Raw genomic sequence first — 21,622 nt, 5'->3', positions numbered from 1 at the left:
CTTCCTAGGCCCTCTACTACGGTAGTAGAAGATGGTATATCTTTTCATCAGTGCGTTTCGAGACTCGCAGACTCTGTAAAAACAACAAACTCCGATGGCCTACATCTTAGTGCCCAGCTCGCTGATAGCCGTTCTCGTCGGCGCGCTTGCTATGCGCGTGTGGAAGGCCAAGTCGAACTTCCCATTGGTCCCGAGTTCGATACCACTGATTGGCCATCTCATCGGGCTCTTCCAGCATCAAGTGTACTACGACCAGATAGTGCGGTGAGAATTTCTTTGCGGGTCTTGCTAAGGCACTGTCCAGCGATCGAGCGAAAAATGCCCCCCTATTCGCGCTGCCCATCCTCAGAGCAAAAACATACATCATCGCAGCACCGCATCTTGTCACGGCCGTACAACGCACTAAGACCATTGCGTTCGAGCCCGTTGTGGCGAGCGCCTTGAAAGGCGTTTCTGGATGCAGCGCCGAAGCAGAGGCGGTGGTTACTAAGAATTTGGACGGCAAGGCATGACAGTCATAACGCCCGAGAACGTGCTGCACACAGATAAAACCACAGATAAAACAATCTGGGGCCCCGGCGCCGCCTCATTCTCGCACCGCCGCTTTGTCAACTCGCAAGCGAACAAGAAGACGCTCAATCCCGCCGCGTTCCGCGCGTTTGGCGGCGGAGCTACGTTATGCCCCGGACGCCATTTCGCGACGACGGAGATTCTCGCCGCGGCGGCTATGTTGATTGCGAGGTTTGAGATGGAGCCGGCGGGAGGGGAGGGCAGATGGCCGGAGCCAGATCGCCAGAATTCGAAGCTGTGGGCGTAGATTATTGAACCGCCGCATGGGTTTGAAGTGGAGCTTAGGGAGAGAGAGGAGTTGAAGGGGCATAGATGGAGGCTTGGACTGGGGCATGGGGGCGCGATGCTGGCATTGGCGGCAGAGGATATGAAGAGGTGATGGACTGGGGTTCAGAGGATGATGGTGGTTATTGTTGCTGTGTCGCTCTATTGGGGGGGGGGGGGGGGGGGGGGGGGGGGGGGGGAGTGGTTTTGAGATAGTCCCGCGTTAGCTCCCCCTCCAACAACGATAATGCCTCGCATAGTTCGCCGCAGACTCCAAAGCTTCGCACTCCATCCCAAACTCTGCGCTGAGAACACTCACCGAACGGCTCCTTATGCACAGCCACAATCCCCACTCGAAACAAAATGGCATCGTACTCATCCTCCGTATCCTGGAACTCATGCAATATATAACAGCAGACGGCCCCCTCATCCAGCTGCAAAACTGTCGGATTCTCGAAGTCATAAGCGGGGTCGCCGTACGCCGTAACAAACCCGGAACACCTTCAGTATCTAGGTAAGCGTGATTCTTAGGCACGCCATGTGCTCGCCAATAACTTCAACGATCCCTTCGCGGTCGTATGGCGGCGAGACGTTAGTGCTTGGGGTGGATGGCCAGTATTTTTTTCATGACTTCTTCGCGGGAGAGTCGTTGGAGCCAGCACAGGCGCGCGGTGCCCATGATGCGCTTGACGTGTAGGTCTGTTTGGTACTTCCGCCAGAGGCCGCGAGCAGCGTCTGGTAGTATGCATCATCTGCGCGGATTGTGGGCGGAGGAGGGAGAACATTTGCGATTGTAGGGAAGGTTCGAAGCTGAGGAAGGCGCGGCGAGGGGCGCAGAGGTCCTGTTTGCTGAGAGTTGGAGGGTGGTGGCTGGGTTTTGGCGTGATAGGATATTTGCAGGGGAGGATGCAGCTGGACGGCGGTGGTGCTGAGGATACTTGTGGGATATCTAGTTGGCGTACGGTGCAGGATGGGTATTCTCGAAGGTGGCTGTGCGAAATTCCGAAACTCCCAGATCTGTTGCTTATACCGACTTATGTATTTGAGAATGAATCTTTTCAGTGACGGTGAGGGCGAACCGGTCGAGATATTCGGCGGCCCCGAGAGTTTGAATCCCGATCCTGCATTCTTGAAAACGCATACCACATCCAGCATTCGGACGCATTGTCGATCAAAGTCCGCTCGTTTCCTTGAAACAATGACGCCTTCTATGATGGCGTTCAGAGCCCACCTAAACAACATCAACCACTAGTATATCGCATTCTTTCGCTAGGCCGAGCCTCGAACGCCTGCGCATACTTCGGGCGAGAGCTCTAGGCCTGCCGCATCATGCCGCTGAGCGCCATCCAGTCCATCTCCCGTCAGTCCAATCGTACTCGACCTCATTTGGCGCGAGACGCCAATCCTCCACCGCGTGTGATTAGTCTCAAAATCGGTGCAGCGCGACTCTAGTCCCCTTCTCATATACGCTAGAACATCGAATCCTGCCGGCCTCCTTCCATTGATGATATCTCTTTCGCTTCGATAGTATGCGACTGCAGTGTGTACGTGAGCCAGAAGGTCCAAGCGAGCGAGGAGGGCTCCGCGAGCAGAAACCGGTGTGTATATAGCAGCGATGACGACGGAAGCCGGGGCCGAGGCAAAGGCGAAATTAGATCCGTTCGGATGGACACGCTTCGGTCGTTGCGATGAGCAAGGACTGCCGATGCTAACAAAAGGCGGTATACAAGAGAACGACAGTAGGTCCCCGGAGGGAAAGTCTAGAGGAGGAAGAGACGATGGCGTCGTGTTATTCAATAGCGATGGTCCTCGTTACATGTATTCCTCCCAGCGACTTCTCGTAGTCCTTATTCAACTCCATCTCGTCCTCGGAAACCCTGCTCACGACGGCTGCCGACGATGGAGAGACACCCGCAAGCCCGATCGCCGTGTCAGTGTCTTTGTACCTCGCATACGATCGCCTCATGGTCGACTTTCTGCTCGGACCAGTGCCCTTGTTCTGACTGGAGCGCATGGATGGGCGACGGCCCATGCATATAGCGTATATCGGTTTTAGAGCCGGAATTGAGCCGCAGACTATCAGCAGAATAATTTCGATGCTACGCGGGGGAAGTGTCAGTTGTGTTCGACGATATGGAATGGCGGAAGGCGCTTACCCAGTCCACAGGAAAAGAGGAAAAGTCTCCCAAGTGAAGTCGGACCTCGCATTGAGCGAGATGAGCTTACTTGCCTTGACTGCCGCGCAGATGCCAGTGCTAGAAGCGTTAGTGCCCCATTCTCAAACGTCTTGGATAGTTTCCTTACATGCTACCGCATCCAAGCAAGGCGCACAGTGCAATGCGCTTCCGAAGGCTTGTTTGCAGACCCCACACAAGCGTCACCGGTAACAGCGCCAGGTAGAAGTCAATCAGCGAATGAACTGCTGCACCGTAGATGGAGAAGCTGCTCTGCACCCGCGTATCCCAGCACTTTGTCCTGCTCTTCACGGATGGATCCCACAACGCCGCCGGGTCTTCGCACTGCACGAAGGTGAAGATGATCATCAGGATCGTGTTGATCATCGTCCATGCACTGGCCACGTACAGGCTCCATCGTTTCCACACAGATGCGCGGTTGAGCAAGCGGACGATCAGGAACGCGACGGCGATCTTGCCAGACCCGAGACAAAAGATTGCGAGTGGTTGCGCGACCCAATTCATCTTCACAACGTACACGACGTGCGCCGGATCCTGCGAGAGGTACGAGAGATGGCGCGTGCCGCCTTCGAAGCAGAGGATGCTCAAGAGGATGGTGAGGGGCAGGAAGACTATCTGGACGGTGTGAGCATACGATGAAGGCTTGTTAGGGGCGATCAGGATGCGTACCCAAGTTATCAACATGCACCAGTCGTCAATGCCCACACCCGCAATGCTGAACCGCGCCATCAAGCGCATGGCCACGAAGACGAAGGAAACGGCGCATCCTGCAATGTACACAGCAGCCAGGTGCGGCCCTCGGTCATAGTCTGGGTACGATGCAGCCATGATGAAGTTGCTAGGGATACATCGGAGTCAAGTGCGGAGAAGAGGGACAGCGGTGCAGTTTGGATTTTCAATTGCATAGCCAAGTTCGCGCGCCTACATATTAGGGGGTGGGCACAGTGTTGTGGACGGTTTTGACTCTTCCCCGCTCGTGAGTGCCGATCACGACTCATGGCGCTCGGCGTCAACCAACGACGTTCAGCGGGCTGCAGAGGTGAGACGGCCGGTAAAAGTATGGTTCCTGGGGTCTAGGCGCAGGAGGTGAGGCCCGTTTGGGGAGGGATGCGCCGCCGAAACAGGATCGGCAGGCACGGACCCCTGCTAATTCTCCTCGACACGTGCATTAGTGCCGGTCGTCCTGCACGCCGACCGTTACTTGCCACGTGAAGGGGGCGCCGCTGGCCACTCAGCGGTCCTCAAGCATGGAGATGCGTCCGTGCGAAACGACGGCGCGAACCGTGTGCTATCGATGATGCAGCGCATGCTCGCGAGAGGGCGCCGTATCGCAGGCACAAGACGTGGATCTTCGGGTGACGATCGGAACAGCGAGATATCGTAGGTGGCATACAAACCTAGAGTTCCTCGAAATATAATGGGCGATGCGGAAGCCGGGTGAGGGGGTACCGGTAGGTCTTTGCGCGCGCTCAGACTGCACTAACAAGTCGGCCAGGTACATAGCAAGGAAAAGCAATTGGTCTCCTTTCTTGGCTGCATCTTCGAAAAGGGAAGGAGAGGAAATCGCGGATGAAATACGAGAGCCCCATGGTCGTGGCCAGCGTAGATCCGATAACACGCCGTAGTCTCCGCTCTTATCTCGCTCCAAATATTTCGTAGATACGTGGTATGAATAGATGAAATCGCGCAATTCCTTTCTCGCTCTTGGGGGTGTAGAGAATGGTATCCGACACCGTCGATAATGCATACGTAATTCGCAAGTCGATGCCGCTCTCCACAGCTTACCCTTCGCGCGATACTCTCCGCGACCAGTACTTTCCGATGTTTATTAGTCACATAAGCGAGAGCTCCGTTCACGATTGGTCAGTTTTGGTGAACGGACTGCCACGTGACTTCCAACCACCGAAAGTACCATGCATTCGATCTATGCGTGGAATGCTCGATACCGGAAAGTAAGTGCCGACAGGTTGGGCCGTCCGTTCCAGTGGGCTTCCATGCAGCTCATCGTTGCGACAGAAGAAAGAAAGCCACGGGCTAGCGAGTCACTGATAGCGAGTCCCGCCTCGGCGCTCTGGTGGTTCAGATATGGGTAAAACGGTCGTAGGAACCCTTCGAGAAACGTTGCAGATCTCGGTACGCGGACCACGAGATAATGCCATGGGCAACAAAAAGTCTAGGGCGTCCTTGATCGGGCTTTAGGCTTAGTTTAGTATTAACTAAATAGTCCTGTAGCGTTTCCAAGCTCTATGAGTGCGAACATCGCCCCTGAACCCGTCCGGAAAAGCTGTCAGGACGATCTCGCGCTTATATTTTCTAACAGCGGGTCGCGCCTGCGAAGTCTATCGTAGATGCCCATATAATCAAGAATCCCAATATAGAGCTTGCGCGGAGTCCCATTTTCGTCTTAAAGATGGCTGATGTAAAGAGTTTAGGAAGGGAATAAAGTGCTGCGATGCGATTTCATGTGAAAGTGGAAGCCTTGCCGTCTTCGGCCTAGTCCAGCTGCCGATACCTAGGTAATTACTCCTACGTCTTCGTCTTCCCAAGCACACATATGCTTGTTTACGTTTTCCTAATTCCTAAATCTTTTTAACGCCTGTGCATGCGAAGCGTGTCATCGCTGCTCCCATGCCTGTAGCTAGAAGAATCAGGCTCTCATGTCCTCCCCATATGAGGACGCCGCGAGCTGAGATTGATGACTATATCCTCGTTATATCATTCATCGCCCAGTTCTTGCATCTTTACTACTCAGAAGCTTTGCGGTCTAACCAATCGCCTCAATGCCGTGTTTCTGATGAGAGTTCCGCTCACTTCGTCGCAATTAGCCGCACAATGAGCTTTGGGGATGCGAGCTGGTATTGACATGATACGCTTGTATGAGCCGCTATATAAAGAAACACCATTGACTGGCCCGCAGATCCGTCCAGAGATTCCGAGTTTTGCTATCAAATGCCAGTGACGCCGAGAACCCAACCGTTCCCTGCATTACCGAAGTGCGTCGACAATGGGACGAACGGTTCCCGCGAGTATGCCTCCCGATGTAAAGCCAGAGGAAATCATAATGCACATGGCCTATCCTATTTAGCGTTTGCGGTCATCAATCCGGGATCATCAAACGACATCCCGAACAAACTACAACGATGATCGGATTTGGTCAGACTTCATGGACTGTTTGGAACGGTGGACTCTCGACAGCCACTTTGGAGTTTACGGTCAAACAGGACAGGTCAACGTTGAACGGCGCGACTACCGATCGGGTTCGAGAGCCGAGTACGACCTAGACGAAATCCGAGGAGGCGGCGATGGAGCTTCGAGATGCTGAGTGGAAGAGACCCGAGTCATATGCGAGGTATATATGCCGTGTCTTGGCGGATACGGAAGTTTAGAGGATGGTTCAGAAAGTTCGAGCTAGGTCAAGCTGATAAGGCGAATTTGCCAGTAGAAATTCCCGACGAAGTGTATCCCGAAGATGAAGAAGAGGAAGACTTAGGAGAGCTTGAAGAGGAGGATATCGTGGATTCTCATTTGATTTAAAGTTAGGGTTCGTTCTCTAATACCTGGGCGCTACTCTGATCTTTTGGCTGCGGACTCGTTCTTCAACATCCTTCGAAACTATTATGACGAGGACGGAGTGTGCCGATGAGGAAGAAGAGAGTAACAGCGGCAATTAAAGCCACCCATGGATCCAGATGGCCGCCCGAGGTGTGATTAAAACCCAGTCACGTGACTTTCGAACCCTATTCACCTTTTCACGGAGCGAGTAGGGCGCCAGTTAAACCTTCCAAGTTGAAGTTGAAGATATGAAGATAGCTCACTCCATAGTAGCGCACTAGAAATGACAGGTTAAAATTCTACAGCCGGCGGCTGATTCGTCAGCATGGCGAGACATCAGGAATGCTAACAATGAGACGGAGAAAGTTGTCTACGGCGTTACGACACTTAGAAAAGCTTGTTCGAACATTGCAGAAAGAAAGCGGAGTGAGCAACAGTTCGCGACCTTTCTGCTCGTGAGCTCTCGCATTGTTGAGGGGCACCGGAGGATATTCCACCGAGGATTCCGTCCACACAAACACTCCACGAAGCTTTGAACATCATGCCAGACGGCCATCGGCTCGTGCTTCCGGACGGCCTCTTGTTGCCGTTGCGATAGTGTTTGGAGTGCTTTTAACGCCGTACAATCCACTGAGAAGACGGAAGTACTTCGATACAGAAATCGCCAAAATGAAGTTCCGCGATGGTACGCATGACTCCGGCAACGGCCCATTCCGGACCTCGCTGACTCGAGCGCAGGCATGTGGCTCACGAACGACGCCTTCACCGTTCAATACGCCGAAGAAGTCTACACCGTTACACCGCGCGAAGACAGCAAAGCCATCTCGCTTCTCTGCCCAACGCGCAAGATCTTCTCACGCGGCGACACGCTCAACCTCGCGACCCTATCCGTCGAATTAGAAGCCCAATTCGATGGCGTCATTTCTGTTGAAGTCACACATTTCTCCGGGGCGAGGCGCTTGGGACCGAATTTCGAGCTGTTTCCGGATGGGAAGCCGGAGGCGAAGGCGGAGGTGAAGAAGAGTGAGAAGGGGACGACGATTTCGTCGGGCGGCCTGAGTGCGACTGTCAGTGGCGATGAGCATGCATTCGACATCAAATTCCACGCAACGGATGGTTCGAAAACACTGACTTCCCTATTGAATAGGAGCGTGGGGCTAGCGTACTCCCCTAGCCTCTCGACTCCTAAGCAGGTCGAGGACCTCAGCGACCGGAAGCACTATGTATTCACGCAGACCGAGCTATCCGTGGGCGAGTCCATCCACGGGCTCGGGGAACGCTTCGGAGCGTGGAATAAAGTGGGCCAGAACGTTGAGGTATGGAACGAGGATGGTGGGACGTCGAGCGAGCAGGCGTACAAGAACACCTCTTTCTGGCTGAGCTCGCGAGGATACGGAGTTTTCATTGACACACCAGACAAGATCGACCTGGAAATTGGGAGCGAGCGGTGCTGCAGGGTACAGACGACGGTTGAAGCACAGCGTCTGAAATGGTACATTATTTACGGCCCGACGCCCAAGGAAGTCCTCACTAAGTATTCGGTCCTGACTGGCAAGCCCGGCGTGCCTCCAGCGTGGTCCTACGGCTTGTGGCTTTCGACATCCTTCACTACTTCGTACGATGAAAAAACCGTCACACACTTCGTCGAGACCATGCGCTCCTCCCGCATTCCGGTCGAGGTCTTCCACTTCGACTGCTTCTGGCTGCGCGCCTTCCACTGGACAGACTTTGTCTGGGATCCCGAATTCTTCCCCGACCCGCAAGGCCAGATCAAGCGCATGAAGGAAGCCGGTCTCGTCAACAAAGTCTCCGTCTGGACGAACCCCTACGTGGGGCAAGCATCTCCCGTCTTCGCATACGCCGCTAAGAAAGGCTATCTGCTCAAGAAGACCAACGGCGACGTGTGGCAGTGGGATCTCTGGCAGACAGGCATGGGCATCGTCGACTTCACGAACCCGGAGGCCTGCACGTGGTTCGCAGGCTGCATGGAGAAGCTATTCGATATGGGCGTCGATGCGATAAAGACGGACTTTGGAGAGCGCATCCCGACGAAGAATGTGGTGTGGCATGATAAGAGCGTGGATCCGAGTCGCATGCACAACTACTACGCTTTCATCTACAACAAGCTGGTCTACGAGGCGCTTCAGAAGCGATATGGAAAGAACGAGGCGGTGCTCTTCGCGCGCACGGCATGCGCAGGGACGCAGCGCTTCCCGCTCCAATGGGGCGGCGACTGCGAGTCAACGCCCGCTGCACTCGCGGAATCGCTTCGCGGCGGCTTGAGTTTGGGTCTTGCATCCTTCGCATCCTGGACAAGCGATATCGGTGGTTTCGAAGGCAGCCCACCGCCGTGGATCTACAAGCGCTGGGTGGCCTTCGGGCTGCTGTGCACGCACAGCCGTCTCCACGGGTCGAACTCGTACCGCGTCCCATGGCTCGTCGATGACTCGTCTACCGAGCCGGAAAACTGCACGGATGTGCTGCGACACTGGGTCCAACTCAAGCGGCAGCTGATGCCGTACCTGTACGCGCAAGCTATGGAGAGCATTGCGCATGGATGGCCAACGAGCACGCGCGCCGTAGCGCTCGAATTTCCAGATGATCCGACTGCATGGTACCTCGACCGCGAGTTCATGATTGGATCGCAACTCCTCGCAGCGCCGGTCTTCGAGGAGGACGGCTCGACCGAGGTGTACCTGCCGCCGGGTAAGTGGTTCAATTTCTGGGACGGGAAGGAGGTCAGTGGAGGAAGATGGGTGAAGGAGAAGTATGGCTTTTGTCAGTGTCCGATGTATGTGCGGAAAGGGACGGTGCTGGTCGTCGGACAGACAGAGGGCGAAGGTGGATTTGGATATGATTGGTTGAACGCTGGTGGAGTGGTAAGGCTCTATGGGACTAAGGAAGGTGATAAGACGGTTTTGGTGGACACGAAAGGTGAGGAGAAAGGCTTGCTGGAAGTGTCGCGAGATGGAGAGGTCAAGGGTTTAGATCTCCTAGGCGGCGAGTGGAAGGTTGAGAGATGGGGTGAGTGAAGGCGTAGAACTATCATCTCCGCTCGGTTTAATTGGATCGCTTTCTTCTATTTCGAGACTCTAAATGGCGGACCCTTTTAGATTAAAAAGAAAAATACATGCAAGGGTGATCCAACACGTTAGTCAAAGCCCAAGCTTCGGCGTCTTCCGCGAAAGAGGGGAAGACGGCAGAGCCATCACATTCGCTTTTGGGAGCCATTCGAGTATCGTGAAAATTCGTGTCGAACTTCCCGTAGTTTCTCGTCTACAATCGAACTGTCTACAACAAAGCTTCTAGAATGGACTACCGTCCGCCATCCTCCGCTGCGTTACACCATTCCCCGGCTAATCCAGTTCATCCTTCACCATCAGCTGCTTTTGGGCTCCTGGTGATGCGACTCCGTCAGCTCAATCTCTCTTTCCTTGTCATCTAAATTGTCCGGCAACGTTCCTAAGGCCCGGTCACCGAACAGCAAATCGATCTCCTCGAGGGTGAGCTGCTTGGTTTCCTATCATGTGGATCAGCACAGCAAGCTACATTCATAGCATCGGTGAAGCTTACCTTGAACATGAAGAAGATGGTTGGGAAAGTGACGCAGATGTTGAATGCGACGAAGACGAAATAGAACTTATACGTGATATCTCCGAGTGCAATGGGTGAGACTTGGGACCAAACCGTGCTAACAAGCCAGTTCCCGATACCGGTTGCGAACGCAGAGCCGCGACCACGGATACTCAGTGGCATGATCTCGGATGCGTATACCCAGGAGATGGGACCGAACGACATGCTAAAGATGCAGGACACGCAGAACAGGAAGAAGACACCCGCGATGGAGAGGCTGTCCCGCCGGGATCCCGTGGCGCCGACGACCTGAGAGCCAATGACGGCTTCACAGATGAGTGCGATAGTGATGCCGACAGTGCCGAAGAGCAGCGGCTTCTTGCGACCGACGCGGTCGAGGAGGAGCGTGATGAAGAACAAGTTAAAGAGCGGCCCGACGATGTTATAGATAGAGGTTACAAGGAGGTTGCGGGAGCCGGTGATGCCGAGGTTGGTGTAGAGAATGGTGGAGTAGTAGCCGATAACATTGATTCTAGAGATATCTTGTCAGCAGCGTACAACAAACGAGAATATTGCAGGTAAGGCTTACCCAGTCATCTGGGTGAAGACCTGGATGAGTGTAGCATGCATCAACCTGGTCCTCCACGGCTTCACCTTGAACATGATAGCCCAGCCCGGGGCAGTAATGGCCTTCTCAGCCTCAATCGTCACCCTGATCTCGTGAAACTGTGCCTGGATGAAGTCCTCGTTGCGGCCGTTGTAGTGTAGCTTGTGCAGGACCTGCAACGCCTCTTCGGCGCGATCGGTTTCAACAAGGTAACGGGGCGATTCGGGGAAGAAGAGGATTCCACAGATGATTATGATGCAGGGCACGCATTGGAAGCCGAGCGGGAAGCGCCACGAGAAGGAGTTTGTGACTGGTACTTTTGAGGAGCCGTAGCCGACCCAGGTCGAGACAATGAAGCCTACGCCAATCATCTGCTGGGTAATTCCGACGATGAGGCCTGTACCGGCCGTCAATGATCACGGCCTTGATGGACATGACGGAGAGACGTACCTCGCGTCTTCGGGCTGGCGCACTCAGATTGGTAAATGGGAACAGACATGGATAGCACGCCAACAGCCCATCCAGCCAGAATGCGACCCACAAGGATCATGGGCAGATTCTGAGCTCCAGCTTGCATTGCCGCGCCGACAAGGTTGATGCACGCTCCGACGAGCACGGTTTTCCGCCGACCAAGACTGTCCATGGTAAAACCACCCCTAAGGAAATCCGTTAGCCGCCTGCGGGACGGTCAAAGAGTGGCGGGGCTCACATCAAGGATCCGAAAACGGCGCCTCCAGAGAAGGTCGAGTTGATGGCTCCTATAATAGGCGTAGTGGTGGTTGTATTGAAGAAATGCAGGAAATGCGGCGACTGGATGACGATGGTCATGACACCGCTGTCATATCCAAAGAGAAAGCTGCCCGTAGCAGCGAAGACGGCGAGCACGATGTTGAAGACGAGGCCCATGGTGAAGAAGGCACCGCAAGGCAATCAACAGGCTAAGGAGGGGAGAAGCTCACGGCAAACAGCGTCCACGATGCTTGACGACGCGGGAGTGCGTCTTGGTATAAATGCGCCTGAGGGAGCGGCAGGCGTCGCGCGAGTGCCGTGCCACGCAGGTTGCATGTCTTCCCAGCGCGTTCTAGAGCCGGAACTGGCTCCCTAGTTTCCATGATTCTGGGTCAGGCGAGGAGGGAAAGTGGTTGAGATGCTCATGGAAGATGCAGAATCTGGGGTCGATGGTGCTGGGGTGCCGTGAGCGGGGTGCAACGCTCCATGCGCGGCCCCTTTTTATCCGCCAATCGGACGCACCCATCTTCCGCAATTGCATGCTTTTCGAACCGAGGCGTGTGCAACCTCATCTGCACTCATCCTCACTTGTCTCTGTACCGGTATGTATGCAGAGCCTAGCCGCAATATCTTTACCCGGTTGCTGTGTAGTGCATCTCAGGGACGATCGACGCCGTGCCTCGGGGCCGACGAATGAAATTACTCCGCAAACCCGGCCGGAGGTAATAATGAACGCAGTTATGGGAGACGGAAAATTGGAGAAATATCGAGCAGATGCGGCTCAAAAGCTGTGCTGCGTCCTCGTCGTGGAAGAAGCGTCTGCGTGCTTCCCCTGCCGCCGGTAGAACTCGACGATGCCTTCGTCCATCAGGAGAGCGCTGCTCTCTCTTCTTCTGTCCACAATCCTCGTACCGGCAGAATCATACGACCTTGCTCGGAGAAAAGATGCAGCGAATGCCACGTACAGAAACCCTTCCGCCCCGGTCGAAGCGCGCGTCTCCGACCTCCTGTCGCGCATGACCATCGAAGAGAAGACGGCCCAGCTCGTCCAAGGCGACATCTCGAACTGGATCAACACCACCACCAATGCCTTCAACTACAGTGGTCTCGTGTGGAACATGGACAACCGGGCCGGCCAGTTCTACGTTGGCTACCCGGTCCCGCAGGCATGGATCAGCGAGGGCGTGCGCAAGGCACAGGATTACCTGGTGCAAAACACCACTTTGGGCATCCCGGCCTTCGTCCAAACTGAGGGTATTCATGGTTTCCTTGTCGGGAATGCGACCATCTTCAACAGCCCCATTGCGCAAGCCTGCTCGTGGGATCCGGAGCTCATCCAAGATATGGCTGCCGTCATTGCGCAGGAAGCTCGAGCGCTTGGAGTAAACCAAATCTTCGCGCCACTGGCCGATCTGGCGCGCGAGCTGCGCTATGGCCGTGTTGAAGAGACGTACGGCGAAGATGCACATCTAGTCGGAGAGATGGCGTACTCGTATGTGAAGGGAGTCCAAGGCGGTAATGTCAGCGCCACCGTCAAGCACTTCGCCGCTTTTTCGGCTCCGGAACAGGGTCTGAATACAGGTCCTGTTCATGGCGGCGAGCGAGAGCTGCGGACTACATGGCTGCCACCCTTCAAGCGCGCCATTATCGATGGTGGAGCATTCAGTATCATGGGCTCCTATAACTCCTACGACGGCATTCCGACCATAGCGGATTCGCATCTCATGACTGACATCCTCAGAGATGAATGGGGTTACAACTACTGGCTGACTTCCGACGCTGGAGCCACTGATCGCTTATGCTGCGCTTTCAACATGTGTGCTTGCAAGCCTATCGACTCCGAGGCCGTTACCCTGTACGCACTTCCGGCGGGTAATGATGTGGAGATGGGAGGTGGTAGCTACAATTTCGCCAACATTCCGCAGCTCGTCGAAGAGGGAAAGCTCGACATCTCCATTGTGGACACTGCCGTCGCACGTCAGCTACGTGCCAAGTTCGAGATGGGTCTGTTCGAGAATCCATACCCCGGCGTCGGATCCAATGCAACGAAGAGCATGATCCACACCCGGAAGGCTGTAGAGCTTGCGCGCACATTGGATGCCGAGTCCATCGTACTGCTTGAGAATCACAACCAAACGCTTCCCTTGAAGCGGGACGCTAATATCGCCGTCATTGGTCCCATGGCAGATTTTGTGAACGTAAGTTCCTCCCGGCTTCTCCACCGGCTCTTGTCTGACATGCCCTAGCTTGGTGACTACGTCGTGTACCGCTCGCAGTACAACCCAGCCAACGTCAACCCCCTTCAAGGCATCCGAAACGCCTCAACCGGCACCGTCACCTACGCACAAGGTTGCGAGCGCTGGTCGAACGACCAGTCAGGCTTTCCCGAAGCTGTTTCCGCTGCGCAAGCCGCTGATGTCGCAGTTGTCCTCGTCGGAACGTGGTCTCGCGACCAGCAAGAGCTGTGGCAGGGTCTAAACGCTACAACTGGCGAGCATGTCGATCTCTCAAGCCTGAACCTGGTCGGCGCAATGGGCCCGCTCGTCCAAGCCATCGTCGAGACGGGAAAGCCTACGGTCGTGGTATTCCAGAGCGGGAAACCCATCACCGAGCCTTGGATCTCTCGGTCCGCCTCAGCGCTCGTGCAGCAGTTCTACCCGGGCGAGCAAGGCGGAAATGCGCTTGCAGACGTGCTCTTTGGAGACGTCAACCCATCTGGCAAGCTCTCCGTGTCCTTCCCGTACGACGTCGGCACGTTGCCTGTCTACTACGACTACTTGAACTCCGGCCGCGGGTCGAGCCCCGATGCCGGCGCTATCCTGCCGAATGGCACGCTAGATTTCGGACACCAGTACGTTCTTAACACGCCAGAGCCGCTCTACGAGTTTGGATACGGCCTCTCCTATTCAAACTTCACATACTCCAACCTCGCCGTCTCGCACACCAACGCTTCGGCATCGGATACTATCACTACCTCAGTTAGCGTCACGAATGCGTCCCCTGTTGATGGCAAAGAGGTCGTGCAGTTCTATGTCCAGGATGTGATTTCATCGGTCGACGTGCCCAATATCCAGCTCAAAGGGTTCAAGAAGGTGTCGATCAAGGCCGGCGAGACCGTGAACGTGAGTGCAGACTTGAGTGTCCAAGACTGGGGCCTATGGAACCTGAAGATGAAGTACACGGTTGAGCCGGGCGAGTTCGTTGTATGGGCCGGAGCAAGCTCCATGGACTTGAGGAGTAGTGCGGCGGTGGCCGTCGGTTGAGCATAGGGGTTTGAGGTATCGACGAAATCGGCATATTTAGGTGGAACTTCGATCCCAAGATAATACTGAATTGACTGTCATCCTTCATCAGCCGGTTGGTATTGCGCATGTTAAGGCTTTCGCAGTCCATGTGGCCAATCAAAGACGCGTGTGTTTCTATAAAGGCTTGGGGTATTAAATCTTCTATTTCTGTGAGTGAATGCTGCCAACTCGCTAAAACGCTCCAAATTGTAATATCAGGGGTTACACTACCGCGAAATCCTCGACCTCAAAGCGTTCCGACATTCCACGAGCGGTCCGAAAGGATCCATCCGATTCTATCAACGTAGAAGGCGCATTCATCGCTTCCGCGCGCTGGGTGACTTTGGGAGGCCGTAACGTGCGATTACAGACTGCATATGCATGCTCGAGATGATAGTGGCACTCCGCCATGGTGAAGCTCTTGTGGTTGGATACAGCATACCATGACCTTTCCTTCCACACAGTTAGCGATCATATCCAATTGACGAATAAGGATGCAATACTTCTTAGCACCAGCACCCACCATCTCAAAATTCCTTCCGCGCTTACTCAAGAATCCGCCTTCGTCGAACACGTCTCCCCAATAACCACCGTCTTCAACTTCTCCGTATCACAAAACCTGCCTTCATCCTCTGCAATCTTTTCCGCCACCTCCGGCTCATTTATCAGCGCAAAAAACTGCTGGAAATGCAGCTCGTCCCGGAACCGCATCTCGCTCATCACATCCCACGTGACATCCTCCGGGTTCCCGATCAGCACCACGGGCGTGTTCCCGTCAGCGAATTTGGGCGAGAGGTGCGAGAGCCCCATACGCTCGCCGGCGCCACTGTCGACTCGTGCGATGTAGTTGCGTGTGTATTCGATGGGCGCGACAGAGCCAAGGAGAGACTTTAGGAACGGGACGTGCGTGGTTTCGCAGTATTCCCGGAATTCTGAGGGGGACATGCCGGGCTTGCGGTAGGCGAAGAGGACGATGAGGTAGGTCATGGTTGGCGCCTTTTTTTCTACCCAAAACCCAAACTCACTCCCGTTGAAATTGAAGAGAGGAATCGTGAGGGGTCCGCCATTGCGGAAAAAGCCCGTCTTTAAAATTTGTGGTGGAGCTGCTGTGGAGGCGTCGGAATTTCCCTGGAACGTTACGTCGGGGAATGCGGAAACGTGCGACATGCATTAGAGCTCGTGTAGCGAACGCATGTGAGAGGTGCGGATGCGAGTGTTCAGTGACTCGGTACCATTACCTGCATTAGCTCGCTTATGCACTCCAAGGGTTCCTCTGGGCGCAAATGCCCCACTTCCATAGCCATTTTTACACCGATAACCTGGCGGAGGGGATGGAGATGGCTGCTGGGGTTCAAAGCACGCTGAAGGTGCAGCGCCTTTAATAGGACGGCTGTTTGTGCAGTATTCACTCCAGAGACGCTTCTTTTCCGAAGTTCGGTGCCGCGCGGCTCACAGCATGATGAACGTGCATCGTTCTTCACCGTTCGTCAACTGGGCTTCGCTTACTCCTTCACGCTAAGTCCTTAACAGCTCCGTTATACTCTAAAAAGAGGGGTCGGGAATCCGGGTCGGAACCTTATACCTTGGAGCCATGTCAGACCCGATCTTGGTGAATGCTACGGTCACGTGAACTAGATCTCCTGATATTCCAGCTACCAGAAGTGACAGCGTGTGAGAACAATTACCCGAGAAGGAGAGGTAGAGGAAGTATTCCCATTCAAGATATATTGTATTCCCGCTATCCGTAATGCCGCGCGGATATGTGGGTGAGCGCTCTGTAAGACCCCATCTCCCCGACGCCGATCCGCAGAATGCCAAGTTGAACTCATCAAGTTGGTTCGCGCATCTATCACAGTCTAATGTTTTCGCTATATGTTCGGAAAGTGCTTCACTTCCTGGAACTTCAATCCGTTCCTGACAACGACGAGTCTCTCGTGGAGACAGAACACGAAGTCGCCATCAGCGGTTTGTATGGGGAGAACATCACTGCTCGTGGTGATGTATTCATCGGGAACGAAGAAATGCTGAATGTAGCGCTTCTCTGCAAGGTTCTTAAGGACGGCCGAGCAGATCCAGGAGTTCTGGTGCAGGAAACTAACGGTTGCCTTGGACGGGGTGACTCCGAAGATATGCGCAGAGAAAGGCAGGGTGTAGACTGGCTGTAGCCTGGTATCCATGTCCGTAGGGTACGAGGTAGGTATTGCGAATATGAATGTCGATGATTTGGACGACAACCCCTTCTGTTGCCGGACGCTTAGGATGAGCGATGCTGTTATGGGTTCATAAACTACGGCATCTATGCCGGCTTCCGTGTACCCGTCTTCTAACTCGTAGCACAGTGAAATGGAATGGGGTGGCATTTCTGGGAACCTATCGGTGTAGAACACCGATATGCGATGGTCGGAAATGAGAATGAATTGGCGTTCGTAGATCGACTCAGGGGCAATGGCCCACTTCCGGGCCATGCGGAATTCAGGCGGGACATCGAGAGAACCAACTAAGAACCCGTCAACTGCACTGTAGACATAATCTTCGTCGCCGCTCGATACCAGGAGATATGAACCGGATTGGTCAAACAAGAGCTGACGAACCCCCATAGGGAAGTGGCTTTGGAATAGAACCTTCTCGGCGCTTCCTACTCTCTCTTGTGACACGTCGAGCTGTCGTACCTGAAGAAAACCATGAAGGTCGGCGGAAGCGATGATACCCCCTTCGGATATGGCAATCCACATCACAATGGCGTCCAGATGTGAATAAACGACAGAAGGCTGGTACCCGTTCTTAGAATGGTACATCGATATGTCCCCGTTATAGGTCCCGCTGAATACTGCCGAAACTTTTGGGTGAGCAACAACGGTGTTGATCTTTGATGATTGGAATGTCTCGAACTGACCCTCGGTCACCGGGAGGACCGCTGCTTGGTCGCTTGTGCTAAATTCTTCCTCGATCGTCTTCCTGACTAGTGCCGACGGTGCCCATATTCTCATCTCATGTTCAACGAGGCTGACGAGACTGAATCCATTCGAGGTAAAGTCCAAGAGGTTGAAGGAATGATTGGGCGTCAAGACCTGGTAGAGTAACGATAACGATTCGAAGTCCCAGATACGTAAATAGCCGAGAATGTCCATTGTGGCGAAGGTACGTCCATCGGAAGAGCATGTTAGAGAAGTGCAGATCACCGCCTGTTCTGCCTCTTGGCTTTCTACGAGTGTACCGGACCAGGAGTCGTACAGGGCAAGATGTGATTCGTTATATGCTACGAGCAAGAGACTGACATCGGGGTTAGGATTGAACGCCAATTGTTCGGCGGCGCGGCTGTTCTCATCTGTGGCCCACGCAATAAGGCTCCCACTTCCGAGCTCGAAGATGCAGGTTGGGCTATTCCGATATGCAAGAGCTATCAGGTCCATCTGCGGCGATATAGAGGCTTGAGCAGGCGCTTTCACTTCGCTGAGCCCACCGCCAGGGGATGAGCCGGGGTCCTGGTACGCGAACGTTTGCTTCTCCAAAAGTTCCCCTGTCGTGATATCCCAGTGGAGAGCGCATCCTTGTTGTGTTATCGCAATCAAGAAAGATTGACAAGAGGCAAGAAGGATGCACCTGCTCCGGATTCTTTTCTCCCAGCGCAAGTCGCCGTTGAGATCCCATACCATAACAAATTTCCGGCTGCATGTGGCCAGGAAGGATCCAAGAGGATCGAAGTGGATCAAGTCAACGGAAAACTTCTGATGAAAGACTCGCTCCTTCTGGTAGCTGCGGTGGTTATACAGACAAACCTGGCCAGACTCAAAGCCAACGGCAATAAAGTTACTGCCACAGCTGATAGCCGCGCCTGCCTCATCTTCAAAAGGGATATATGCAATGCAGTCCTCCCAATCCAGATTGTGAGATCCTGAGAGCCTCAATCCGTCTGGAGAATGGCCGAATTGTCGGTAGATCGCGGATTGCGTGGGACACAGCGGCGGTACCAGAAAATATATTGACTGAGGATCAGAAATGAGGGCACGGCCAAACTTGGAAGCGACTCTGCTGAGGTCTACTGTCCAGTTGTCGATGGTAGTAACGTGGCGATTCAAGGGTGAACGATACTTTGCTCTTCGATCCAGATATCCCTTCAGGTTCTTCGCCGTTCGAATCAGCCGCTGAAGATCTTTCTTGGCTACCACCTTTTCAATCCAGGTAAGGATATTGGTGGTCAGAAATTTGTTCAGTTCCACGAGAAGCTGGTCACTCTCTGCAGAAGCCCCGAAGACGTGCTCCGAAAACTGAGTCACGGCGTACCCCAGCAGCAGGGATGTTGCTTGCTTGGAACACTTCTGACCGATCAAGCGTCTATGCCTGGGGGGCTGCATTTCAGGTCCGGAGAGTAGGCGGAGGCAGGCCAATGCTATCCGCTCATGGCTCTTCGACTTCGATATTTGGAACTCGCCTGCTTCCTCTGAATGGAGAAACTCTCTCGCCGTTGCATGTACCGGGGCTACTGTTCCTGTGTGGAAGTCGACCGAGATTAGCTGCCCACATAGGCCTTCGATGGCTGATTTAGCGCTAGGCAGATGGACGCTGATATCCAGTTCCAGTGCGTGCGAAAGCTCGGTGATGGATAGGGGTCGGGCGGCTAGCATAACCCAAAGCAATATTGCTTTTGCGATGTGATGTTCCCTCTTCTTCTCAGCCATTTCAGCGACTGCCCGTTCATAGTAGGAGACCATGCCTTCCGGAATACCTTGAAGGACTTGCAGGATGCTCTCGTATCCGTATACTCCCTCAAGCTCATCCATGACAAGCCGCACCCAGAGGAACGAGGCGGTTGATTTTCTCAGGATCTCTCTAGCGAGCTCTTCTTTTTCGTCTTCTCCATCGATCGGGAGATCCAATATCCGACCGCGAACGTAGAGCTCGATGTCTTTCATTGTATCTTGCACGGGTATCTGCACAATTGACGTGTCGCATCCCTCGAGTTGCCGTACTAGTCGTGGCATGTCCGGAAGCTTTCTGCTGGTGATGAAGATCCGTAACGGGAATTTCGTTTGTGTGCCTTTCAGGAGCGTGAACAGCTCGGGGTATTTGAGGCACTCATCGACTGCATCTATTACCCAGTACTGTGGTGCGAATGTTGATACCTTTTCTCGGAATGTCAGTTGGAACTTCCTGGGCACCCCGTTGGAGCTGTACTTGCCTGAAAGATCGCAGCGGTGAAAGCCCTCGACCAAAGTGCACGCGGGTTGTCGCGATCAAAAGAAGCTCCCTCATCATACACCTGGGCCAGTCTCTCGCGTATCGCAGCGTTACCATTGGCCATCTGGTAAGCAACGGATCGCAGAAACCCGGTTAGCGACTGGCCTTCCTTCTTGCCGAAGTGAAAATAGTAAGACGCGTGAGGTAACCGCGATTCTTTCAGTCGGGATGTCACGTGTGCGGCAAGCACGGTTTTGCCCGCACCCGGACTTGCCTGAACCCAAAAGTAGGACGGAAAGTAGGGTCGAACCAGATCGGCATCCTTCTCTGACGCCAACCATTTTTGAAAATCGTTTCGCTCTTCTACCCATTGGCATGAGCCCTCCATCTTGTCATGGTGCTCTTCAGGCATATGTGCCATCGCGAGAAGATCCTGGATCTTTCGCATCTGCTCCTTTGACTCGTGTTCTTTATGTGAATAGGCTGCAGTTGATGAGACAGGATCACTACGTAATTCGAAACTGTGGAGTATCTCACCGTCTGAAAGCAAGTCGTGAACTGCTGTCGCAAGAGCATTCCGTAACGTGATGTAGTTTGAGTCTTCTATGCTTCTGAATTTGCAAATCTCTCGGTGATTGGCATGTAGGTACTGGACCCGTTCATTCCGAGGATTTATACCTTTTGAAGTCGCAATTTAGTATCTGAAACAGATCTAGGCCACCCTCAAAGCGCTCTGTGAACAAAGAGCAGGATCGCTCTTACCTAGAATAGCTGAGCCCTTATCCACGACCAGTCCTGAACCAAAGCTCATTGGCAAGGTTTCGTAAAATGAGTAGATAGCCAGATCGCGAGCGCACTTTCCAAAGTCATCATTGATGAGATGGGTCGAAGTCGACCCCGATGTCAAATCCTTGACATACTCTCGAGTTGAAGCCATTCCGGTAATACCAGCAACTTTCAGAACTCCATTCAGAATAGCGGCATAATCAGATCCTCGATGCGGAGTTGCTAGGAAAAATATACACCTGATACGTTCCGAGATATTGGAATGCGCGTCGTCTTGATGAACCAGAGTGTATGCCTGTAGGGTTCGACCTTAGCATTGGGGCTAGCCGGAGGAAACTTTAAGGTACCTTCTTTATCACAAGCCCACCCATGGAGTGACCGATGAGAATTATTGGACTCTGTAGCAATCAGAAAGGTAAACGTGGTCGTCGAATCATGATAGACTAACCTACCTTAGGGTTCTGCCTTAGAAGTGGGGATGACCGCATCTCTTCATATAGTGACCGTCCAAAGTCATGCACATTCAGGATACTAGGCTTAAGACTTCCCCAGTCGCTATCGTACCCAAAAGTGTGGATGTTCGCGTTGTGGAACTCTGGTTCCAGCGGCAGCCAGCACTGAGGCCAGAAAAGCTGAGGATCGCTTCCGTCCCGCCACGTCTTCATAGAGCCTCCGCGAAGACCATGAACGAATATCAGATCTATGAGAGGCTCTGGGGAACAGAATAGAGCTCGTAGCCCCAGTGGCCCCCTTGCGTCCTTCTCTTCAGTTGGATGACCCCATGTCGAGGCGAAGCGGCGTCGGAAGAACGACGGGCCCTTATGAATTATCGTATGCTGCGTCGCAAGGTCTGTCGGAGACAGGGTGGGAGCCTCGGAAAGGCGGAG

The 21,622-nt window shown here is 53.8% G+C and overlaps 8 protein-coding genes across 8 annotated transcripts; 3 read left to right on the top strand and 5 right to left on the bottom strand.

The window, feature by feature from the left end:
- Positions 1-508: 508 nt before the first annotated feature.
- Positions 509-817, top strand: BU26DRAFT_568334 (uncharacterized protein; the record flags this gene model as incomplete). The annotated part of the gene is made up of 1 exon (XM_033833761.1): positions 509-817. The coding sequence occupies one exon, from the start codon at positions 509-511 to the stop codon at positions 815-817; it is 309 nt and encodes a 102-aa protein (XP_033680794.1).
- A 641-nt stretch (positions 818-1,458) lies between these two features.
- On the bottom strand, positions 1,459-1,989 carry BU26DRAFT_508390 (uncharacterized protein; the record flags this gene model as incomplete). Its single annotated transcript, XM_033827071.1, has 1 exon — positions 1,459-1,989. The coding sequence occupies one exon, from the start codon at positions 1,987-1,989 to the stop codon at positions 1,459-1,461; it is 531 nt and encodes a 176-aa protein (XP_033680793.1).
- Positions 1,990-2,506: 517 nt separating this feature from the next.
- Positions 2,507-3,946, bottom strand: BU26DRAFT_607965 (uncharacterized protein). The gene is made up of 4 exons (XM_033835808.1): positions 3,699-3,946; positions 3,139-3,644; positions 2,991-3,089; positions 2,507-2,933 (listed from the first exon to the last, which is right to left on the bottom strand). Exons 1-4 carry the CDS (start codon positions 3,855-3,857, stop codon positions 2,624-2,626), a joined length of 1,074 nt encoding a protein of 357 aa, XP_033680792.1. The 5' UTR covers positions 3,858-3,946; the 3' UTR covers positions 2,507-2,623.
- Positions 3,947-6,967: 3,021 nt separating this feature from the next.
- Positions 6,968-9,754, top strand: BU26DRAFT_490133 (glycoside hydrolase family 31 protein). Its single transcript, XM_033826046.1, has 2 exons — positions 6,968-7,266; positions 7,320-9,754. The coding sequence occupies exons 1-2, from the start codon at positions 7,251-7,253 to the stop codon at positions 9,611-9,613; spliced, it is 2,310 nt and encodes a 769-aa protein (XP_033680791.1). The 5' UTR covers positions 6,968-7,250; the 3' UTR covers positions 9,614-9,754.
- Positions 9,755-9,830: 76 nt separating this feature from the next.
- Positions 9,831-11,948, bottom strand: BU26DRAFT_553590 (general substrate transporter). The gene is made up of 5 exons (XM_033832220.1): positions 11,471-11,948; positions 11,212-11,417; positions 10,744-11,158; positions 10,155-10,686; positions 9,831-10,101 (listed from the first exon to the last, which is right to left on the bottom strand). Exons 1-5 carry the CDS (start codon positions 11,665-11,667, stop codon positions 9,961-9,963), a joined length of 1,491 nt encoding a protein of 496 aa, XP_033680790.1. The 5' UTR covers positions 11,668-11,948; the 3' UTR covers positions 9,831-9,960.
- A 125-nt stretch (positions 11,949-12,073) lies between these two features.
- On the top strand, positions 12,074-14,901 carry BU26DRAFT_553589 (glycoside hydrolase family 3 protein). The gene is made up of 2 exons (XM_033832219.1): positions 12,074-13,688; positions 13,737-14,901. Exons 1-2 carry the CDS (start codon positions 12,345-12,347, stop codon positions 14,751-14,753), a joined length of 2,361 nt encoding a protein of 786 aa, XP_033680789.1. The 5' UTR covers positions 12,074-12,344; the 3' UTR covers positions 14,754-14,901.
- Positions 14,882-15,817, bottom strand: BU26DRAFT_607961 (uncharacterized protein). The gene is made up of 2 exons (XM_033835807.1): positions 15,278-15,817; positions 14,882-15,227 (listed from the first exon to the last, which is right to left on the bottom strand). The coding sequence occupies exon 1, from the start codon at positions 15,759-15,761 to the stop codon at positions 15,324-15,326; it is 438 nt and encodes a 145-aa protein (XP_033680788.1). The 5' UTR covers positions 15,762-15,817; the 3' UTR covers positions 14,882-15,227; positions 15,278-15,323.
- A 660-nt stretch (positions 15,818-16,477) lies between these two features.
- BU26DRAFT_462794 (uncharacterized protein) lies at positions 16,478-21,493 on the bottom strand. The gene is made up of 6 exons (XM_033825104.1): positions 21,188-21,493; positions 21,083-21,133; positions 20,712-21,030; positions 20,487-20,627; positions 19,951-20,432; positions 16,478-19,894 (listed from the first exon to the last, which is right to left on the bottom strand). The coding sequence occupies exons 1-6, from the start codon at positions 21,398-21,400 to the stop codon at positions 16,643-16,645; spliced, it is 4,458 nt and encodes a 1,485-aa protein (XP_033680787.1). The 5' UTR covers positions 21,401-21,493; the 3' UTR covers positions 16,478-16,642.
- Positions 21,494-21,622: the final 129 nt, after the last annotated feature.

This window comes from Trematosphaeria pertusa, assembly GCF_010094035.1.
Source record: "Trematosphaeria pertusa strain CBS 122368 unplaced genomic scaffold BU26scaffold_12, whole genome shotgun sequence".
Taxonomy (NCBI): domain Eukaryota; kingdom Fungi; phylum Ascomycota; class Dothideomycetes; order Pleosporales; family Trematosphaeriaceae; genus Trematosphaeria; species Trematosphaeria pertusa.
Note: the sequence above shows the minus strand (reverse complement) of the source record. Positions and strands in the feature narration are given on the sequence as shown.